At 37.8% G+C, this 21,237-nt stretch overlaps 1 protein-coding gene across 1 annotated transcript in view; it reads right to left on the bottom strand.

The window, feature by feature from the left end:
- The window catches only part of TOP1 (topoisomerase (DNA) I), a 76,448-nt gene that overhangs the window by 54,816 nt on the left and 395 nt on the right, over positions 1 to 21,237 (bottom strand). Inside the window, exon 2 of the mRNA XM_004687385.2 lies at positions 20,931 to 20,955. Coding sequence (XP_004687442.1) covers positions 20,931 to 20,955 — 25 coding nt within the window. The remainder of the gene's footprint in view (positions 1 to 20,930; positions 20,956 to 21,237) is intronic.

Raw genomic sequence — 21,237 nt, 5'->3', positions numbered from 1 at the left:
CCTTAACAAGTTACAAATGTAGTAAAGTAATTAAGATAGGAACTAATACAGTTACTGCTGAAGACACACAAGAGAAAAGGGCAGAATGCAGAACCAGGTGAAGAGTACTTACAAACATAATCTCATTCAACTTACTTGTCATTCTTATGATAAAGAAATATCTGTTTGAGAAAAGATAGTAAATGAAAGCTATCTATTACTAGGTATGTACTCTGTGAAAGGTAATGTGCTTCACCCAACACGTCTAGTTTTCACAATTCTGGGGAATACTGACATCACATCTAAGACACATACTTGCCTCTTTCTGAAAGGGGCACATCTAACTGGTATTAATCCTACTGAAGGAAGAGATGGCAAAAACTAGCTCATACTCTTGACTCAGCAATTAGTGAGAAGATGCACCTTCAAGACAAATTCATATTGACCTGTAACATGAAGGCAGAGTATTAAGTCTACAGTAAAGAATTCTTTTACTTTACACTTGCTTAATTAAGTGGATTAAGATTTCATTCCTTATCCCTAAAACCTTAAATGTCTAAAGACTGACACTAAAGGTGTTTTTATTATATAATGATGCTCCTAAATTGTTATCATTTAGGAGCTGTGAAAATCTTTTATAATGGTAACATGTTCCTAAATGTCCACTCATGAAACATGGGTTTCGTGATCTCCATCTCTTATATGACGGCAGAATTTCCTTCTCTGTCCTACTTTTTCGGTAAAATTATTTAAACTATGGGCATTTTGAAAAAACCAAAGAACAAAATGGGTTCACTGTCTCCTTTGCTTCACTTTAATGAGAGGAAACTGCCAAATTCTACAGAGAAAAAAGAAATAAAGAACTTGTGTCTTAAAAGGCAATAAAGAATCAACACAGTCTTCCTGGAGGAGCCCATGTTTGAACTAAGTCTTAAGCTAAGGGGAGTTGGCAAGCAGAGGAAGGAGAAAGGGCACTCTTGGGAGATAAGCCACAAAAGTTGACTACCCGTGGCTATTACAGCTGAGAGATTCATCTTCTCATGACTGGGCAAAATAAGTGAGATGTACTTCCTGCCAGCTAGGAATTGTGGGACTGATTCTTGTCAGGAGAATATTAAAAAACAAAATTTCAGTTATTTTAGCATACCACTCTACAAGCCCTACATCCCAAAAGCACTTTCTTAAACAGATTTATACACACACTGCTAATTTCTTATAGCACTGAGTTCTGATCCTCTGTTTAGACAGGAGGGAAACAAAACATCTAAGAATAAGAAACTTCAGTCTCAAGTGAGTGGAGCAAAATCTGATCCAATTATTATAAAGTCTCTGAAAAGAGACCTAATTGAAATTCCAGGATGACAATGAAGCTGTAGGTTTTCAAACCAGGTACAGTCAGTCCCAAGCAGTCACATCAATGTCAATCAGGCATGATGAAGAGTTGATGCTCCAAGAGGGAAACCAGGCATACACAAATTACACGAAAGAGGAAGCCAAGTCATAAAAAACTTTGTTAAACATGGTCATGACCAATGAGCTGTAACACAAAATAGCATGGTCAAACCCTAATGCTAATTAAAGGTATCACAGAGAGCACAGAATGCTGGAAAGGAATAGTAAGGGAAGCTAGAGGCCAAGATACCACAGTGGAAAAAATCCAATTCAACTATAAGAAATAACTCCAAAAAAAAAAAAAAATTCTCGACAACATGGATGCTTCTAGAGATTATACCAAGTGAAGTAAAACCAGAGAAAGACAAATACTGTATGATTACATTCACACATGGAAAACAGAAAAAAAGAAAAACATGCAAATGAACAAAAATAAACTAAGATCCAGAGAACAGGCTGGTGATTTCTAAAAGAGGGTTCAAAGGTGGATGAATCAGGCAAAGATCAAATGTATGGTGGTGAATGTATGTATTAGTGATGAGCAAAATGCAGTATCATACAAATGCCAAAATATAATATACACCTCAAACTTATAAACTGTTACTTTAATAAAAAAAAAATTTCAAAGTCGGATTCCAATTTTGTTCAGCCACTTGAAGTATGACCTTGAATAAAAGTCACCTAACAACAGGGTGAAGGCTGCATCGGTTAGTGATTAAGAGCGTCAAATCTCTGTTCCATCACTGACTACACACGTGACCTTCATAAACTCAACTCTCACAGATGAAGAAACTGGGAGTCAAAAAACTTAAGTACTTTGAAAGAATTTTATTTCAAAAGAAAATCAACTTCTTTGTGTATGGTATAATAGAATTTCTGGCTAGTCTTCAATGAAATTACAAACATATTGACAATTATGAAAACGTAATTATTACTGAATCCTCTTTATGATTAATTTACACAGAACTGAGCCTACAGGATTATTCAAATAACTTATGGTACACGTTAAACACATGCTCTTAAATTAAAGCAGCAACCATGCCTCATTCACCCTGTCTCACCAGTCAATGACAAAAAGGCTGGTACAGGAAAGAAAAGCACTTAAGAAATCAAAGGTTGGCCTACTCTAATAATCTTGTACCCAATAACCTATAGGTTTCAAGTGATGCGCTGAAAACACCAATTAATACCCCCACCCCACATAGAAAAGATTTGTTAGTTTACCTACGATCAGTAGGTGGTTAACAGTGCTGCCAAGCTTAGTCACCAGGGTCTCTAATGCAATCACAATTTCAATCCCAACATTTACATTTCAAGTGGGAAAAGGCTCAAGAATCTCCAAAGAATACCAATCATTTTTTCAACTACTCTGTGATCTTAAAGCATTTTACCATTCCACAAATTCCAAACTACTGAGGTAATCAGAGAGGGGCAATGGAGAAGAGTCCCTTGCTTCCTTAAAAAGACACGGGCAGCTATATGACGGGCTCCTCCTTCAAAGTGAGTCATTAAGCACATGGAGGCTGGGGGTAGAATAGTCACTCAACCAAGAGCTGCCTTCCCCAAATAGGACTGACCGTACAACTTGCAAAGATAACCTTTGCTCATCTCTGACATTTACAAAACCAGTGCATTAAAGTAGTGAAAACTGGGACTAAGTGGGTGAAAACACTGAGTGAAGAAAAAAACTTTGTAAAGAAGACATTTCACTGTGTGCTCATTTATTAAATATCTTCTGCTGGGGTAAATCCTTGTACCACCTTCTTCCTCCCTGATCTTCAAACACATGAATGGCACATCCCTAGAAGCTGGATTTTTAATGAAACCAACTTTTCTATATAACACTATATACCCAGTATGTTCTAACACTTTAAGAGAAAACTGTTTTTGTCTAGACAATAGATAACAAGCTGGTCTTGGTGATAAAGACTGGCATCCGGGAATATGGTCAATATCAGGGGTGTACAAATCTCTCCCGGAATTTAATGCAAACTAAAAGCAGCAGGAAGCCTGAAAGCCTTTCACTGGAAGGGAAATGGGTTGAGGAATGAAAGAATCTACCCTGCCCTCTTCTCCCACATAACCCTCTAAACTTGAATTTTACCAATGTTGGTCCAATTTCAATCTAGGAAACCTAGTATGTGAATCCATCTTAATGGTGACCAAGATTTCAGCCCACGGAAAAGTCCTTATCACTATGTTACAACTATTCAAATGGAAAACACTTCCAAAAGTCCATGGCAGTTAATAACAGCCATTTAAAGCAAGCAGGACAGTCTGTTTATGCTAAAAACTCAACTCCAGATTTTAAAAGAAAAATGATGGAAACATTTAACTTTAAAGAAAAAACTTTAAAAACTCAAGAATGAGAAACAAAACTAGTTAGGTTTCAATTTATTCTCCCAAGTGTGTATTGCATATAAACCATTTTTCATGGGCAAACTTGTCCATATTTAAACTAATTGGTTTGTATTCTTCTCAAGCTAATTAAAAAAAAAAATCTCCAGCTGAGAAGATGGCAGATTACAAGCATAAATACCTCTTTTCTCTTTAGAGGAGTTGGGTTCACAATATTCACCCATTCAGTATTTACTAAGCACCAACTCTGTGTCAGACATTGTCTAGGTGTGGGAATACAGCAGGAATCAATTATTAAGCCTCTGACCTTTCTTTAGAAATATCTTTGAAAAGAGATTGGGGGGGGGGCGCGGCGGTGGCAGTGAAAAGGGTTCATAAACTGCCCAGAATTATACTTTAATGTTGCAGCTGACAAAAACCTTAAAAAGTCATGTGATTCAGTCAAATAAAGGGTCAAACTTATTCAAATAAAGTTGCCAATTACTTTGCAAAGTGGTCAAGTCTTTCTTAATATTCGGTTTTTGGTAAAAACTCATCTTCAGAATTTTTTACAAAGAGACTCCGAGTTGCTCAAAGATAGTTCAACATTTTCAATTTTGATTTTATTAACTCTGGAACACAACTTCAAATTTCTAAAACATGTCACATTTTCCAAGCTGTGTATATGTAAAGAAGAAATGTAATGAACGGACTTGAGAACAAGCGAACCTACTTTGGTCCTTACGTTCACTTTCAGCAATTCCCTGAGCTCGTTGTACAGAAGGGCCTAGTGAAAGAACATGAAGTAGCCTAAAGGTCTGCATTAACAGTCAATTCCACAGAAAAAAAGGTTAAATGGAAAGAGGGGGTACTTTCTCTTACTACACTTCCACTTTTAAATTTGACTCTGCTTTTACAACAGTATCATTATAATCAATCTTTCCAGTCCCTTCCTGAATACTCTATTTTAACTTATTTTATAATCTTCTCTCCCATCCTATCTTACATTATATTCCTTACATTAGTCTCCTTTTGGCCCTCCCTGGTGGCGCAGCGGGTTAAAGCACAGCACTGAGAAGCTAAAGCCACTTCCGCATGAGTTCGATTCCCGCCTGCCCCGGAGGTGACCACATGGTGGAGCAGACCTCTCTTGACCCGCCCGCTGCTCCCCTCAGCAGTGTACTTCTTCGATCTGCCTGTTCTGTTCCCCACTCTGTCTCTGGTGAAGCCTCTCGCCACCCCTGAGCCTCTGGCCTGTACCCCAGTTCTGTATGAACAAATAAATAAATCTTTAAAATAAATAAATAGTCTCCTTTCTTCTAGTTTCATTTCAAAAGATCAACTAATTTTATTTTTAAAAATTCAGATTATATGATAAGACTAACTACTAATTGTCTTCAAAAACCCCTTTCCTATCAAGTCTAACAAGGTATTCTAAACTGGAGTTTCCAGACATAATCAGGGCCATAACAGGCTGTTCACTGTTATATTGTTATTCTAAGATCTAAACAATGTATTTAAAAAATCAATTCTACTTTCCAAAAGAGGACATCCTTAGAGCTACTTTCTCATCTTCTCATGCACTCTCCTGGTGGTATCTCAGATCATTTACTGCTGCTAGTCTCTAAAAAGACTGATCTCTAAAAAGACTATTGATCCCTAATACATCCAGCCACTTCTATGATGAGGACCCATGGCTTAGACATATCCCCAGAGATCTGATGGGCCACAAAGTCATTTACTACCTGGCCCTTTACAGAAAAAAGTATACTGACTCCTGGAGGTTGGTCGGTGGTGCCAATTTGCTCACCTGAGTGAAAGGTGCTTGTGCGTATCACAGGCAGCATACATAAATATATGTACTTTTAACCCAAATCTTTCTGGTGACTATAATCTAGATTGTACAAAAGCATATTCTGAAGACTGTCTTGTTTCTTGATCCCACGGGCTTAATTAATACCAAATACGTATCACCTGCAATAACAGACATGCAGCTGATTTTGTTTCCACTAGGTCTCTGTTCCTTTTACAGGCACACAAGATGCTGAGTCAGTCCCTAGGAGCTCTTTACATTTACATTTGAGACGACTGACTGAGTGTACAAGTGAGGAAAAACGAGGTTATTTGTACCTGTTACTCTCCCAGACCCTGGTTGAAAAAAAGAGTGAGTTGCGTAGGGTAACATAGCTATCCCATCTTAACATAAGTCAGTCAAGCTCTTTAGATACTCTCTTTGTTGTCTGGATATCAGTGGCAGACCCATGCTTAGAGAAAGGCAGGTAACTTGAATTCTGCCAGTAGTACTCAGGAAAATGAATGCCTAAAAAAGGATGAATTAAGACAATTGAATTGCAAATTCACAGTAAACTTTTGACACACAGGTTCCTTCAGTGGCAAAAAGAGGTTAAGTAATATGAGAAGAGCCTATGAACTTCCTATCATACCCACAACCCACCACTCAGTCCGGTGAGCAACCTGGTACCACCCCCCAATGCCGGGGTCAGTAAACATTTTCAGTAAAAGGCCAAGTAGTTCACAGTCCGTCACTCAACTGTCTCTGTAGTGTAACTGCTGTCACAGATTATATGTAAATGAATGAATCTGGCGGCGTTCAAATAAAATTTTATTTTGGGGTACCAGAATTTGAATTTCATGAAATAGTAGTCTTTGATTTTCCCTAGACCATTAAACAGTACTAAAAGCATTCTTAGTTCATGAGCCAGACAAAAGAAGGTATAGTTTGCAAAATCTTGCAGTAGTTATGACTAGAAACTATCTCCATTGCCCCCTGTAGTAAAAGGTTACCTTTCTCAAACCCAGTCTTTTTAAGTGAAGAATATCTTCCTACTTACCTAAGACTCCTCTCTAGTTGCTAAGCTTTCTCCTAAGCGACATCCATACTAAGCTGGGATCTCACTTGTCAAGCAAACAAACCATTCCTTCAAACAAACCATTAGTGGCAATTAATCAACTTGATTTGAAAGTGGTTAATATACTCTCCCACTCTGCAAAACTAGACAGTCACATCAACAAGAATTCTGAAGGAAGGCCAATAAGCATTCTGCTTCTTAAGCAGTAAGCTAATTAAAAAAAAAAATCATTCTCCTTGAAGTAGGAACAACATTGTACTTTCCATGCTGTTAACCATCTCCGATGAAATTCCTTAGTAAACAAGCAAACTTCAGAGGTCCTTCTAAAATTTGGGGGTGGGGTGTCTAGTTAAACTTTGGTTACCAAAAAGACCTTTTCTCATGGATATTCAAGTAAATCAAAGTTTTACTAATTTCTTGAAGTAAATGGCTTCAAGAACTATCTGAATTGCTAAGAAATAAATTAGGAGTTTTTACTGCACAAAACAGGCAAACATTTCTTCATAGTGAAAGGATTACACATTAGTTTAGAGTAGAACCTACTAGTCAATACTGTTAGTTTGCTAAAGATCCACTGGAGATGAACCCAAATGCTCTTAAATGAGAGCCCTTAGTCTAATATTACATGGATAGCTCCCCTAAAGCTCAGAATTCCCAGGAGATGAACAGAACTACCTAGGTTCGGTTTCCTTTACCTTGTTTTATGTCACATTGAAAAACTCAAGATGTTGTCAGATAGCTAGTCCCCTGGCCCTGTTACTGACTTACAAACTATATAGTATGAGCCTCAGTTTCTTAAGTGGATATAGTGAATTTTCAAATATCAACTATTCATCCCTATTTATTTATTTTTGATCCCAAATATAATTCACCATAATGTGAAGCTGGGGAAAATTGGATATGACCCTGATTATTCAAGTTGTTCTCCAAGAGCTCATATGCCTAATTTATGTCAATGATCCTCACAATGGCCAAAACTACAATCCTATTTCGTTCAAATGAGTAATGTTGTCTAGTTAACTGTGGGTCAGTTTACTTACTAGGATGCAGTCTACATTCACCAAGAACATGCAAATAAGTAAGACTCCAGATGGGGTGTAGATTCTGAGCTCTGATCTGCTTTTACTTATAAAGTAAGGCAACTTCTTGTATGCTGTTTGCCTGCCTATACAATCTTATATTCTCTACCAGTCACACGCATACACTCACTTATGACTACAATTTAATAAGTTAAAATTAACTTTAGTATGTTACAACAGCATACTAGCTATCTCAAATGAAGTTGTGGGCTAATACTAACCATTTAAAAAGGATCCAAAAAGGTATATCTAAATGTAAGTTAATGTTAACTATAGGATGACTTCATATGTTTGGTAAAACAAGAATTCACTCCATCCAAAAAACCTTAATTCATCTTTGTGTAGCATTAAGGGGATCAAGTGAAATGGAGAACTGCTGAAATTTCCAACTGCTTTGATAAATACAACTCAATTACCAGCCATAAAAGGGTGAGTAACATGTCATCCAGGGTAAGGCAATGTGGACATACAGAATGAAGGACAGTTACCAGAACTCATAACACACTTGTTTTGTATTATTAAGTTCTAAGAGCCCCAACCACCCATATTTCATGCCAAATCTAAATTTAAATCTCTTTGGTCTTATCTAAAGCTTCCGTTGTCCTGACTCTTTGCCTAGTACTCTACCACTGGCGCTCCTGCTGGAACTTAGAGCCTTCTTCCCTGTAAGGCACTGCACTATGCTATATAGTTCCTAAAGGCCAGATGTAAGTTTGCCTAGCTAACCTGGCAATCTCAAAGGCAAGTCACTTTTGTACAAAGCCCCCAAAGAATCAGAGCCTCAATGCATCTTTCCCAGACAACATTTCAACTAACATCATCAGGCTCCTGAGGTACCAAGTCAAACCTAGATAAAGCGATTATTTTAAATTTGTGAAACAAACTCAGTTTTATAACTCATCTTTGTTTTCTACAAATACAATTAAAGTTGGAATTTTTTATTCCAGCCTTTGAAAGCAATTAACCAGTACAAGACCCTTAAGATGGACATATGTATTTCATACACACTTCTGTAGTGGGTCACACTTCACAAGGCCATCACTGCACTGAAAATGCTTCTTCTTCCCAGGAGGCAGAACTTAAAAGGAAAAAGGACTTGTCTAACCTGAAAAAGTATCTTCTCAGGCCAGCTCAATTAGGGCAGGCCCATTCCTGCAGGCTTGCCCTCCTTGCTTCTATTAACTGAGCTCTTAATGTCTAAGAAGTAGTGAAAATGACTACAAACCTGCTTATGCTACATAGGAATTCACAGCTCAGCCTACACTGCCTTTTATTTCCTACAGGCATGAGTCTCAAATTGCCCTCATGTTCACACTCTGGTCACAAAGGTGTCAAGTGTGATGATACCCTCCCTGCTTTATCTTATGATTAATAAAGTAGTCTCCTTTGTCTAGAGTATGACTATACTTGAAATGCATGTGCCATTCTCTGGAGACTAGCTACAGAAGAGTAACCCTGAATATATCTCTCCTACTAAATGTTTGGTTTTTTTTTTAAAGATTTATTTATTTGTGCATACAGAACTGGGGTACAGGCCAGAGGCTCAGGGGTGGTGAGAGGCTTCACCAGAGACAGAGTGGGGAACAGAACAGGCAGATCGACGAAGTACCCTGCTGAGGGGAGCAGCGGGCGGGTCAGGAGAGGTCTGCCACGCCATGTGGTCACCTCCGGGGCAGGCGGGAATCGAACTCATGAGGAAGCGGCTTTAGATTCTCAGTGCTATGCTTTAACCTGCTGTGCCACCAGGGAGGGCCCCTACTAAATGTTTTTTAAGAAGCCTGCCTTGCACTGTACATGAAACTCACTCCACTAGGTTATTATGCTCCTATTATGAATCAGTCCACCTTAACTCTAAGGAAGTATCACACAGGTATTGAATAAGTATGAGGCCTAGTCATGGACCTTGTGATATGACAAAATTGCTTAAGAGAGTGAATTACTGCAAAACTAATTCTAGGCTTCACAATAACATCAGAGCCAAAGAATTTGGCTAGAAACTTGTTTTGATTAATCAAGTGATCTTATTTTGTGAGTTAGTTGAGTTTGGGGATATAGCAGTGCTAGATACTATTAGCTATCCTTTCACATGACTTGTAACAGGTAAATGTTACTTTTACAGGTGAGAAAACTAGAATCAAGAATTATGCCTTGTTCAAGGTCACTCAGCTAATAAGCTGAATTCATGTTTATCTAACTCTGATGTTGGTGAACCTGTGAACTTCAATTGTCATTCATTTCTCTTTAAAATGCGAGACCTTCACAAGGCAAAGATGCACTTCAGATCCTAACCCAATATTCTGTTGTTTCTGACATGTCACCCAGCTAAAACCTAGAGTCTGAGGACCCACTCCCAGAATTTGGGCAACAGATCTGGAAATTTCTGGTCCTTTTAAAAAGCCCTACAGGCCCTCCCTAGTGGTGCAGTGGGTTAGGACACAGCATTACAAGCTGGCCATAGCCAGCCGCTTTAGTGTGTGTTCGATCCCTGCCCTGGAAGTGAACCACATGGTACAGCAGACCTCTCCTGACCCACCCGCTGCTCCCTTCAGCAGTGTACTTCATCTATCTGCCTGTTCTGCTCCCCACTCTGTCAGATCTGGTGAAGCCTTTTCTCACCCCTGCACCTCTGCCTGTAACTCAGTACTGTATGCATTAAAAAAAAAAAAAAAAAACTTTAAAAAAATATAGAATTAAAAAAAAGAAAGCCCTATAAATTCAACAGTTCAACCAACCAAGAGTTAAAAAACAGTTTTTCCAAAGGTGATCTGTAGTTACCATCTGTATTAATCAGCATCATTTGGAAATGCTAAAGCATTACCCATTACAGAATCACCTGTAGACATAGGACCAGCACTTTTTCCACCATGCTCTTCTAAATTATGCATTATTAACTTGAGAACAATAAAAATTTTACTGTTAAGTTTTCAACTTTACAACTTCAAACATTTGCTGAAAACATCTGTGTTGACTATACAGGATGAGATAGTGCTCTTGCCCACTTTTCAGTACATTTCTTCAGAAAGAATGTAAAATTGGAAGAGGGAAACAAAGGCTTAAAGAGGAAAACCAGAGGGAAATGGTTACTTCAGTCTTTGGGGTTAGCTTATGATTGCTAGAGAATTCACCGAAAAGGAAACTGACTAAAGTTATGACTTAAATAATGATGATGATAAGGATGATGATGAAGAAACTGGTTCTGAGACATTTCCAACCCTCGAGGAGTTTATAATTAGTGCTTTCCTAAAGGTAGGAAGTGAAATAGAGAGGTATCCGGTAGATTATCTAAACCACTCCAAATCTAAAGACTACTTACTAGGTATTCTAAGGTAAAAGGGAATACTTGAACAGAACAAAACATGATCGTGGAGTTGTGGGATAAGAATGCACACTAACCTTTATTTCTGGGAAACAACTGCTGCAGAAAGCCTTTTTGTTTTTTAAATCAAGTTTCCAATAAATGCACTTAGCAAAGTTACCTTCACTCACGTACAATAGCAGCTGTTAGCATACATATTTAGACATGTGCGATCAATATGGATTTTACTTGATACTCTACTAGTCTTATATACCTTTATTATGCTCTTAGTCACGTTTAGACAGACCTCATATTACACTGCAACTTTAAATTACTAAAAAATTAGTTCAATATAAACATTGTTATCTAAACTCTACCAAGTTACTATACTCAGAACTATATAAAAAATTTTTAGTTTATTTGCCCATCAAGAATCTATTTCCTCACAAAGAAAAGAAGCATCTTCTGCTAAGAACTATTCTGATATTCTGAGATTAGGGTAGTGCTAACATCTGTAAAAGTATTAAATTTCCTCTATTTTTATATCACAATGCACTTGGGAGTAAGAACTGATTTGATTTTTAAGGAGAAAAAAAGGTAATGTTTGTGGTCAAGGCATCGGTGACTGAAATCTCCATGCGCCCTGAATATGTACTGCTAAGGGAGCTAGCTAAAGACTTCTCAATAGTTATGGTACCTGGATTTGGAGAGCTTTAGATACAGAAGTCAAGCAATGACAAAAGATTGGCTAATCTGTGTTCTTTCTTAAGTAGATTCTGAGGTGCAATCAAGGACCCATGGCTCTTGTTTCTTTGTTTCTGCTGTTAAATAGTAAACTAGTGAATTTGCATCCATTCTGCTGAAAACATACTATATAAGAATATGGCACAGTATATCTAACATCTAGTCTCAATCACTTTTCTCACATTCAGATCAATATAATACTATGCACTCCACACCTTCCTGAGTTGTTTTAACAATTTTAGTTACAGTACTTGTATCAGCACACTTCATAGATCAAGGAGTAAAAATATTAATGTATTTAAACTTTTATAAAATTAGTTCTCCAGGATATGAAGTACTTATTCTAACTGTTAATATTTTAGTTTGAGTATATAAAGATGATGACTCCACACTATTTCAGACAATTCAGTTAAAGAATTTAAAGTATTTCAAGCAAATACATGAAATTATTTATGTGATATGGTTCGCTCAACCAGAAAAGTGAATGTGTTTAGTCACTCTAACAAATCTGTTCAGAAAAACCCGAAAAGTACTTCCTAAAATTCATGCAATACAAAATAAGATAATGAAAAATACACAGAACTTAAAGCTAAACTGTTTTTTCAATTCCAGGTGAAAGGATTAATGAGCTTATAGATCTCCTTTAAAAAGAAAATTCTAGAACGGTTAAGAGTCTTTGGAAATGAAAGCACCAGGTTTCTAATTTCATTAAGAAAAACCACCTCCTACGGTTCAGAACAAATGGAGATAGGACTCCTTCACTGACTAGCAAAGCATTAACTACCATTCCCTTTCACTGTTCATTCCAGTATGACAGGAGTCTTTGTACTGAAGTCCAATGAGAAATATGGAGTCTCAACTTCCCCAAGAGGAAGTGAGGCTTACTGATTTATAACATAACTGGCTTCAAAGTGTTCATTCTGAGAGTCTTAAGGGTTTGTCTTGTTCATGTGTGTCTAACTAGTATTTACTTTCTGAATATATGAATGAAAATGGCAACTTACATTTTTCATTTGCAATTAAACATAACTTTAGTCTCCAAATTATAAAGAGGGCAATGATATTCACAAGCAAAATTTCTTAAACTACAATTTAACTTACTGAGAAACAAAGTAGTTTGTACAAGCAGTGCTTATGCTCTTCACTAAGTATTAAAGACCAAGTTACTACAAAGTCAGTACCCTCCTGAGCCAGTCTGTTTTACAGCAACAGCATCATACATTCCAGGCTCCCTAGCGACTCTTCCTCCACGGGTAATATTCCACAGCACCCAAATTTAAAGAAAGTAAAGACATTCCATTTGTACAAAAGACTCAAAGCAATCTCTAGAAAAGGTACTTGGGGGTTTTTTGTTTGTTTGTTTTTTAAAGTATTGGGTAATAACTAAAATTTTGTCTTTAAATGTCACCTTTCTGAAGTAATCCTTCATCCTCCAATCTTTTAAGGTTAAAGATTATTAGATCTAATTTAAAGATAAAGAACAAAGGTTTGGAGATCAACTTTTTCAAAGACCTAACTACTGAGCAGAAGCTCAAAACTAAAATTCAAATCTCCTTGAGTCAGTATATGTCTACCACATTATGGTTGTCTGACTTGAGGATGAAGAAGACTGAATCCCACAAAAGATATTTACATACAATCAGAGAAAAATAATTTTAAGAGGAAAAGGCCAAAGCTTTCAAGGCAATTTTAAGTCCGACCTTATTTTACTCATTCTCACATACTGAGGACAATGTAATTATACAATATTAATATTCACTTTCCCAGAAGTTTTTTCCCTATACATTTTAAGAACCATGTTCTTATATGTTCATCTTCTTAAGACTTTTATCACTATTTTATTTGGCCTACCATGTTAATTCTGAAGTCTATAGTGATACTTCTCTGATTAATCCTTTTGATCAATGGTATAAGATCTCTAAAATCCATGTGGCTTAATCTAATAAATATTAGTTAACACAACTCTTGATTTCAGTCTACTTTCTTCAATATCCAAAATAACAATCAAGTTAATTCAATATTTTCCTTAGCTAGACTTGTGAGCCAGTACTGAAATTTCTGCTGAGATGTTATCTCCCAAATGTCTATATTCATCCACAATTGTTTACATGGACCTTGTTACTAAATTATCATACCTAAATTTCATTATTTAAGCTGTTCTTGTTCCCAAGGATTTCTACTTCACAGAAAATTGAATCAATTATTTTAAGTAACAATCTGAATAAATAGAAAATTAAGGAAACTCAGTTACATTTTGTCTTCTCAATTTAAAAATTTGAGGAGAAAGAAGTACAACTGAAACTTTTGGGGGGGGGGGAACATGCAGTGAGACAGACTGAATTTGATAAAAATCACCAATAATGAACCTGGCATTTCAATTTATTAAAAAATTTGAAAGGTGAGGTCTAGATAACTGTAATAGAAAGTTTATAGCTCTGAGAAATCAGTCACATCAGTGTAGTGCCTTCACTTCTATGCACATCTTGTCTACTGTCAGATATTCTTTCAAAAATGACCACCTTGCCTAAACCTTAGAATAAGGGGAGGAGGGGCAAAAACAAACAAACAAAAAAAAAACCCCTCTTCCTTAGAAAAATAAGAACCACATAAACATTTTACGCCAAATTAGTCAAGGCTAGATATAGACATATCAGCTTTTATTTTACAATGAATGCTTATATCAGAAGACATCAGTGATACAGTTCAACTAAGTGAAGATTCAACCAATCCTAGCTATATGCCATTCACAGAAAATTGAGATGTATGTAAATGCATTTCAATGCATTGAAAATTGAAATGTGTGTAAATGTAAAGATTTAAAATATTAACAATTTGAAATACCAGGGAATACCAGTAAAAGGAGTACCAATGCCTCTTTAAATCTAGTGTTCAAAATATTTCATTTCACGCACATACTTAATTCTCAATAGCTACTGCAACATAGAAGGATCATCCTTGTTTACTGATGAGAAAATTAAGTATAGTGGTCAAGGCAAGTTTCATAATAAGAACGGACACTTAGATTTTTTTCTGACTTCTACTCTTTCAATTTTACCTCTACTACACAAGAGCATGATTTCTTCCCATTCTCCCTCTTCTCCACTTACACCCACTGAAACCAACCAGCAATGTATTTATGATGGCTTACAAATCTGCACATTTATGTGGTAGCAAGATTAAAATCAGGATTTTTCAAAAATTAAGTGGCAAATGGGGGTATTAGTCTAATGCAGGACTTAGCCTCCAACATGATTTTTTTTTGTAAACTCCAAACAAGCAAGGGTGCATTTCCCAAGAAAAGTCTCAGGCATCTGCTGTCAGACTGTGTGATTACAAAAAAGACTGCAAGTTAGCTGATTTTTGTTCTTTAAAAAAAAGAATGTCAGAATATCCTAGGACTTATAGGAACTATCTACATCAACCAAGATAGGAGACAAACTCTCCAACAATGCTGATAATTTAACACCTTCCCTTGAAGCTTATTTAGGTGTATCCCAGGAATGCCAATGAATTGAGTTCTTTTGCTCTTTAAATTCACAGAAACAAAGTTAACTTCAAAAGCTCAAAAAGGAACTGAATTATCAGCCTGGCACACACCCCACTCCCCTCCTGCCACCTCTGCTGTAAACCTGATAGGGAAAGCAGAAGAGATATGTAAATAAAAACTTTTATTATATATTTAGGAAAAATTCTCAAGAAAAGCACATAAATGTAAAGGCAACTGGGAGGTGAGTGGATCTAAAAACTTAATTTTTAGGTTCCTATCTTCCTTGGAGTTTCTCTTTTTTAACTGAAATTGAGAGGCATAAATGACAGATAGACTTAATACACTTCTGGATAATGGCTTGATGATAATGCAATCCACATACGATAATTAGCATTTTTTCTCTTCCAGTTTGAAAAATATTTGAGTCTTTCTTGAACACACAATAAAAATCTTATACAACATAGATTTGCTGTTAAATCATTTCAACAAGTTATTAGTCATTCCCTGTAACACTAATATCTAATAGATGCTTCCTTATAAGCCTTTTCTCACCTAATAGCCAAGGCCACCTCCCCACCTCCACCCCACCTCCCCACCACACCCAGGCAAGGCCCTCTACTATCAATACAAAACACACTCTGTGAACCTAGATAGGTGGCTTAGGGAAGGAGTGTTAGCAAAATGCTAATTATTTCTTGTAATGGCTTCTATTTTAGATTTCCTACTTAGCTTACTAGCCTGGAATCATGAGGGATAGAGAGCTGCTTCTCAAACTTCAGATTTACAAGCAAAGGAAATAGAAAAGACTTGTTCTTTTATTATTCAAAGTTTAAACACATTCAAAAAGCTTTCTTTAACACAATGGCTCATTCACTTCCTAAGGATCAGTTAGGAACTTCTCCCATCTCAAACACTGCACCTTCAGAAGCAGAATTCTGAACTGACCAATTGCCCTTATTATTCAAAGTCAAAGCTAAAAACATTAAGATCGTCAGATCATACCAACTACAGGACACAGAAAAGTCACCAAACTGACTTTAATATGCTTCTAAATGTAATGAGTTGACTATATTTTGTTATTCTCAAGTATTTTTTTTTTTACAGCCCACTCAAATACTAATTTCATAGCCTCATTCAAAAGTAAATTATGTAACTCCATTTGAACCCATTTTCCTAAGCCAACCTAGAACTAAAGTCCAATTTAGGTCATAGAGGAAGGATGTGATCCCTCACAAATCACACTCCTGGGTAGGCAGCTGTGTATTTGCAAAAAATTAGCTTTGTTTTGCACTAAAAGTATGGCAAACAATGTTAAAGGGTTTCGATGTACACTTTCATCCACACCCAAGTAATGTAACACAATTTCAGTATAATGTGAAGGCTCCTAAAATGAAATACAGCCAAAAAATAAAAAATACAATAGTATCATTTTCCATCCCATTAGCAAGCTGAGAGAACCACTGTTACTATAGTTAACACATAACACAAAGGTTTTTCTAATATATTTAGGACTCAAAAGGCAAACATTTCTTGCACTCCCTACACAGGCTGAAAACAAACAAAAACCCAACAACATAATTTTAGAGTACAACCTTCGAGCCATATTAAGAATCCCTGGCACTCTGTATAAGTGGGCATTAATTAATTCACCAATACCCAGAACAAATATATTACTTTCAAGTTCTCCATTTTTACAGAGATGTGAAGGAAAAGTAAGACTCAATTCTTTCTCTAGACTACTAGAGGTTTGAGGGTGAGCCTGGGCTCCTAGTTTTCATTTAGAGAAAAGTAGGAGTCAGCAAGGGTTAGCAATATTACCTAGTTTACACCACTCAAACCATTAACTACTTCTGATTCCTTTAATAAGGCGTAGGTTTTATTCTACCAGGAACACTGGAATCTAGAGTTTATGAATTCTGATATGCTGGTAATCTAAAAAACATACAATGAACAAACAACTCTGCTTCATGTCTTAAGTGTGGCATAGAGATTTTAATTCTGAAAAGGTGTCCTAAGGAGTCCGAATGCAGTAGAAAGAAGGTAACACTGGAGCACAATGCTGAACTGTTTTCAGACTGAGTAGGAAAACATGCCAGATTCATTTGAAGGTGTAGAACAGTTTGCAGTTTTGAAAATGTGATGGGAATTTTCAGATAGCCACATCACCAGTTTTCCAGTATATGTCTTTATTAGATTACTAGCATGTCAGAATTCAAAAACTCTAGATTCCAGTATTTCTGGTAGAATAAAACCTATGTGTTACTAAAGGTATCAGAAATAGTTAATGGTTTGAGTGGTGTAAACTAGATAATACTGCTAACCCTCACTGACTCCTACTTTTCACTGGTAAGTAGATAAATCTTTGTCCAGAGTACAAAAGAAAAGGTCAGTACACCAAGTTAAGGAGATGCTCAACAATCTTTAGTCCTGACAGCAGTCTTCCAACCCCCACAACTCTTTCAGTGCCCAACTACACTGAACTATAGAACTACGCTATCTGTTAGCAGCAGAAGCAGTTTGTATTTAATTTTCCCACCCAATGAATCCATTAAGCTAACCAGAATCAACACAAGATGATGTCAAATTATGATCCCATGTAATGTTTCTTAGAATATTGATGGAATCAAGAATCACACTTCCTTCACACTGGGAGAGAACCTACCATTCCAGAGCTGGTATAAGCAAACACATCAAATCTTTGAAGCAGAGTTGGTATTAATCAGCCCTACAGATAGCTAGGCAGTATGCACAGTGCTGAAATGACTCAGCCCCACTATAGTTAGCGCTACGAACACTCAAAAAGGAAGCCTTTTCACTTGTGATTGTGGTTTCTACTCCACAAGCTCCTAGTTTACTGTCAATATTTTAAATAAAAATACATTTCAAAAATACCAGTTTTCCCAGCAGTTGAGTATGAACTGACTGAACGCTCCAAACTTTATACAAGCAGCAACAGTTTTGGCTATTGTAAAAAAAAATGCGCTCTAGAGAGCAAAAAACAGTTCTTAGTGGGTGAGGACAGGCAACAGGCAATGCTGCTTTTAATACATGAACTTGCAAAGTTTTAAGATGGGCTAGGTTGACTTAAACTCATACCTAAGCAAACTCCTCCTAACATGAACACCAATAGTGACATTTAAGCATAATTAAACAGATTTTTATTTTTTTAAGTCAAAGTCACTTCAATGACTAGTTGCCAGTGTACTATTTAACAGAGCAAGCACCCTTACTAGCATGCCATCTTTCTTCTAGACAATATTTGCAAAGATAATTACTCCAGTGTCAGTGTCAGACCCTTAGGGTAGTAGGGAGGCAGCATTTTTTTTTTCTCTTTAAGGAGAATATTTAAGATAAATATAAACAAATGACAAACTATCAATTTTTCCTGACTGCCTTTCTCAACTTAGTAGAATTCTTCTTACTAGAATCATGTACCTGGTGCTTAAGTCTGAGTTGTGTAGTGCCCAACTCACTGCCCTTGGGCAAACTAGTAAACAAACCCAAGCCTATAAAATGGAGATAATGGTACCTAACTCAAAAGGGTCTTTAGGAGGTTAAATTAAAATCAAATAATCCAGGGAAAGAGCTGTGGTTCATGACTGGCAGACAGTAAGTTACTCAATAAATATAAACAATTATTGCTGGTACACCTGAACAAAACATATTCTAAAAGTTAATACAGTCAGTTTAGTTCAGCTTCATAAAAATGACCATAAAGATAAGTTAACACATTAGTCCATAATTATACATATTCAATAATTTCTTTGTACAATTTAGGTGAGAACCACAAAGGTTAACATGCTAAGAACTTCTTTCATGACTAATAATACTATCTACTCAGTCCAGTGCTAGTCAAGATAGTCAAACACTTTTTGGAGGGTATTAAGATCCTATATTCCTCCAAGAGGTCAAAAGGACTTCTTGCATCTCACCTTTCTTTGCTCCCACATTTCAAAGAAACAAATCTATGTTCTCTGAGGTTTTCTGAACTGCAGGGGCCTCATCTCCTCTTCTAAAATCCTGACAGGTTAAAAGTGATTAGGAAATACTCCAACCCCCAACACTCAGCACCTAGTCTTGCACAACACCCAGCTAAGAAGTCACCTCCTTTGAGAAATTTCCCCACCCCCACACAAAATTAAGTCCCAGTCTCCCAAAGCATTTTGGGTATACATATGCTCCAGCATCTACCGTGTAATTAACTAATTATGTCTCCCCCCAATAGACTGGATTGAGGACAAGAGCACTATTGTGGGGGAAGGTTCAGCTCTGGGACTAAGCATAGTGGTTGGTACATATTAGGTACCCAAGAAATGTTACACTCTTGAGTATTTTCCTAGTAGAGTACCAGCTCTTACTGGATGCCCCTCTTCAAAATCTGAACACGAAGTTGCTGTAGCAGAGCACGCTTAAGACCTATGAGTGCTCACATCAGAAAACCTACTCATCAGCTTCTCCTATTAGAGAGGTTCCCAGAACTCAAACTCAAATTGAGCAGGATTATGTAGCATCAGGATTAGTGGGAATTCCCAGCAAACTACAGAGGGTACCTTTTCATTCAGTGTGACTCTTGGAAAGCGTTCAGGGTGAGGTTTTTATTGGGGAATCTTCATGGATAACTGAAGTGAAAAACTCAAAAGAATAAATGCCTTCATTTGGCTGAAAAGGGTTCAAAAACATACAGATCTGGGAAAAGTTCTTGGTTCCTGAAAAAGAATGAACAGGAAACTGGGGTGGATGCTGGCCACTCTTTGTTTCAATAAATAAAATCTTTTTCTCCCCAGAGTCCAAAAGAAAAGGCCAATACACCAAGTTGAGGAGATGCTCAACTACCTTCCTTTAGTCCTGACAAGCACACTAAACTGCATTTCCAAAAAAAAAAAAAAAAAGCAAGCAAATAACCACTACCTGAGGAACCTCTGCCATAATGAAAAATTCTAATACTTTAATCTTTTTTTAAATCAGTATGCATGAGTCCAAAATTTACATTGGATGGCCTAGAGAGAACTTGCAAACTTTTGAAGGGTAGTATTATACTACCTTTGCAAAGAGCTCAACTTGGGGAAAACAATTTGAAAATATGAAGAACTCCACAAAGGGTGGCTTTAGTTTAGAGCTTCAATTCCTATCATAAACATCTTACAAAAAAAAACAAAAGCAAACAAAAAGCCCCAGTTGCCGGAGGGTGTCTTTCATTCTAGAAGCAGAAAAGGAAACAAACAAGTAGAAAAGGGAATAACCCCCAAAATAAAGTTCTCTTTGGAAAAAAAATAGCAACAATTCCACCTCCCACCCTTTCCTCTCTGGTGAGGCCTGAGATTTATATGGCTTTGCTCTGCCGAAAGCTCTTTCTGGGCAGCTCAAGGAAGGAGCCGAGGGAGGGAGAGAAACAGACACAGGCACAGAAAGGAGAGGAGAGAGAAAAAGAAAATGGCGCAGAGACTAAGTCCCGACTGTCGACAAGGCGACTTTCCCGGGAGGAATCCGGGCCCGGAAAGGCAGCCCGAGGCCCGGCGGCGGGCGACGCGGGGTCTCCGCTGTCCCCTCTTGGGAAACCCGCGATTTGGGGGAGCTGGGGTCCCCGGAAAGGGGGCCCACAGGCGGCCCGATGGGAACAATGGGGCCGGTGAGCGAGGAGCTGGGACTTAGTCTCTGGGACGCCATGTCTGTCCTCTGCCCGGCTCGGGCCCCGCGCGGGGAGCCTGCTAGCGGCCGGGGGTCGGGGTTTGGGTCGGGGTCACACTCACCATTCAATCGGAAATCCGCTTCGATCTGGGGGGAGGAAAAAGAAGGAGTATGAAACAACAAGCACATTAACCTCGCGGACGGCGAGCGCGCGCGGCCGAGGGCCTAGCCCACCCTGCGCCCCCAGGGATGAGGGCGCCCTGGGAACGGCGTTAAGGGGCAGCCACCCTCCCCCCAAACTGTAACTTGGCGTCCTTCGCCTCGGGCCTAGGCAGCCGACCTCCTCCGGCCGGCCGCCCCTGGTCGGGAGCTCCGGCCTGTCAAGAGGCCCGGCCGGCGCCGAGGCCCGCGCCGGGCAGCCCACCGCCC

Source organism: Condylura cristata, unplaced genomic scaffold (genome assembly GCF_000260355.1).
Source record: "Condylura cristata isolate star-nosed mole 26May11 unplaced genomic scaffold, ConCri1.0 scaffold00022, whole genome shotgun sequence".
In the NCBI taxonomy this organism is placed as follows: Eukaryota; Metazoa; Chordata; class Mammalia; order Eulipotyphla; family Talpidae; genus Condylura; species Condylura cristata.
The sequence above is the reverse complement of the archived record's forward strand: the minus strand, read 5'-3'. Positions and strand labels throughout refer to the sequence as shown.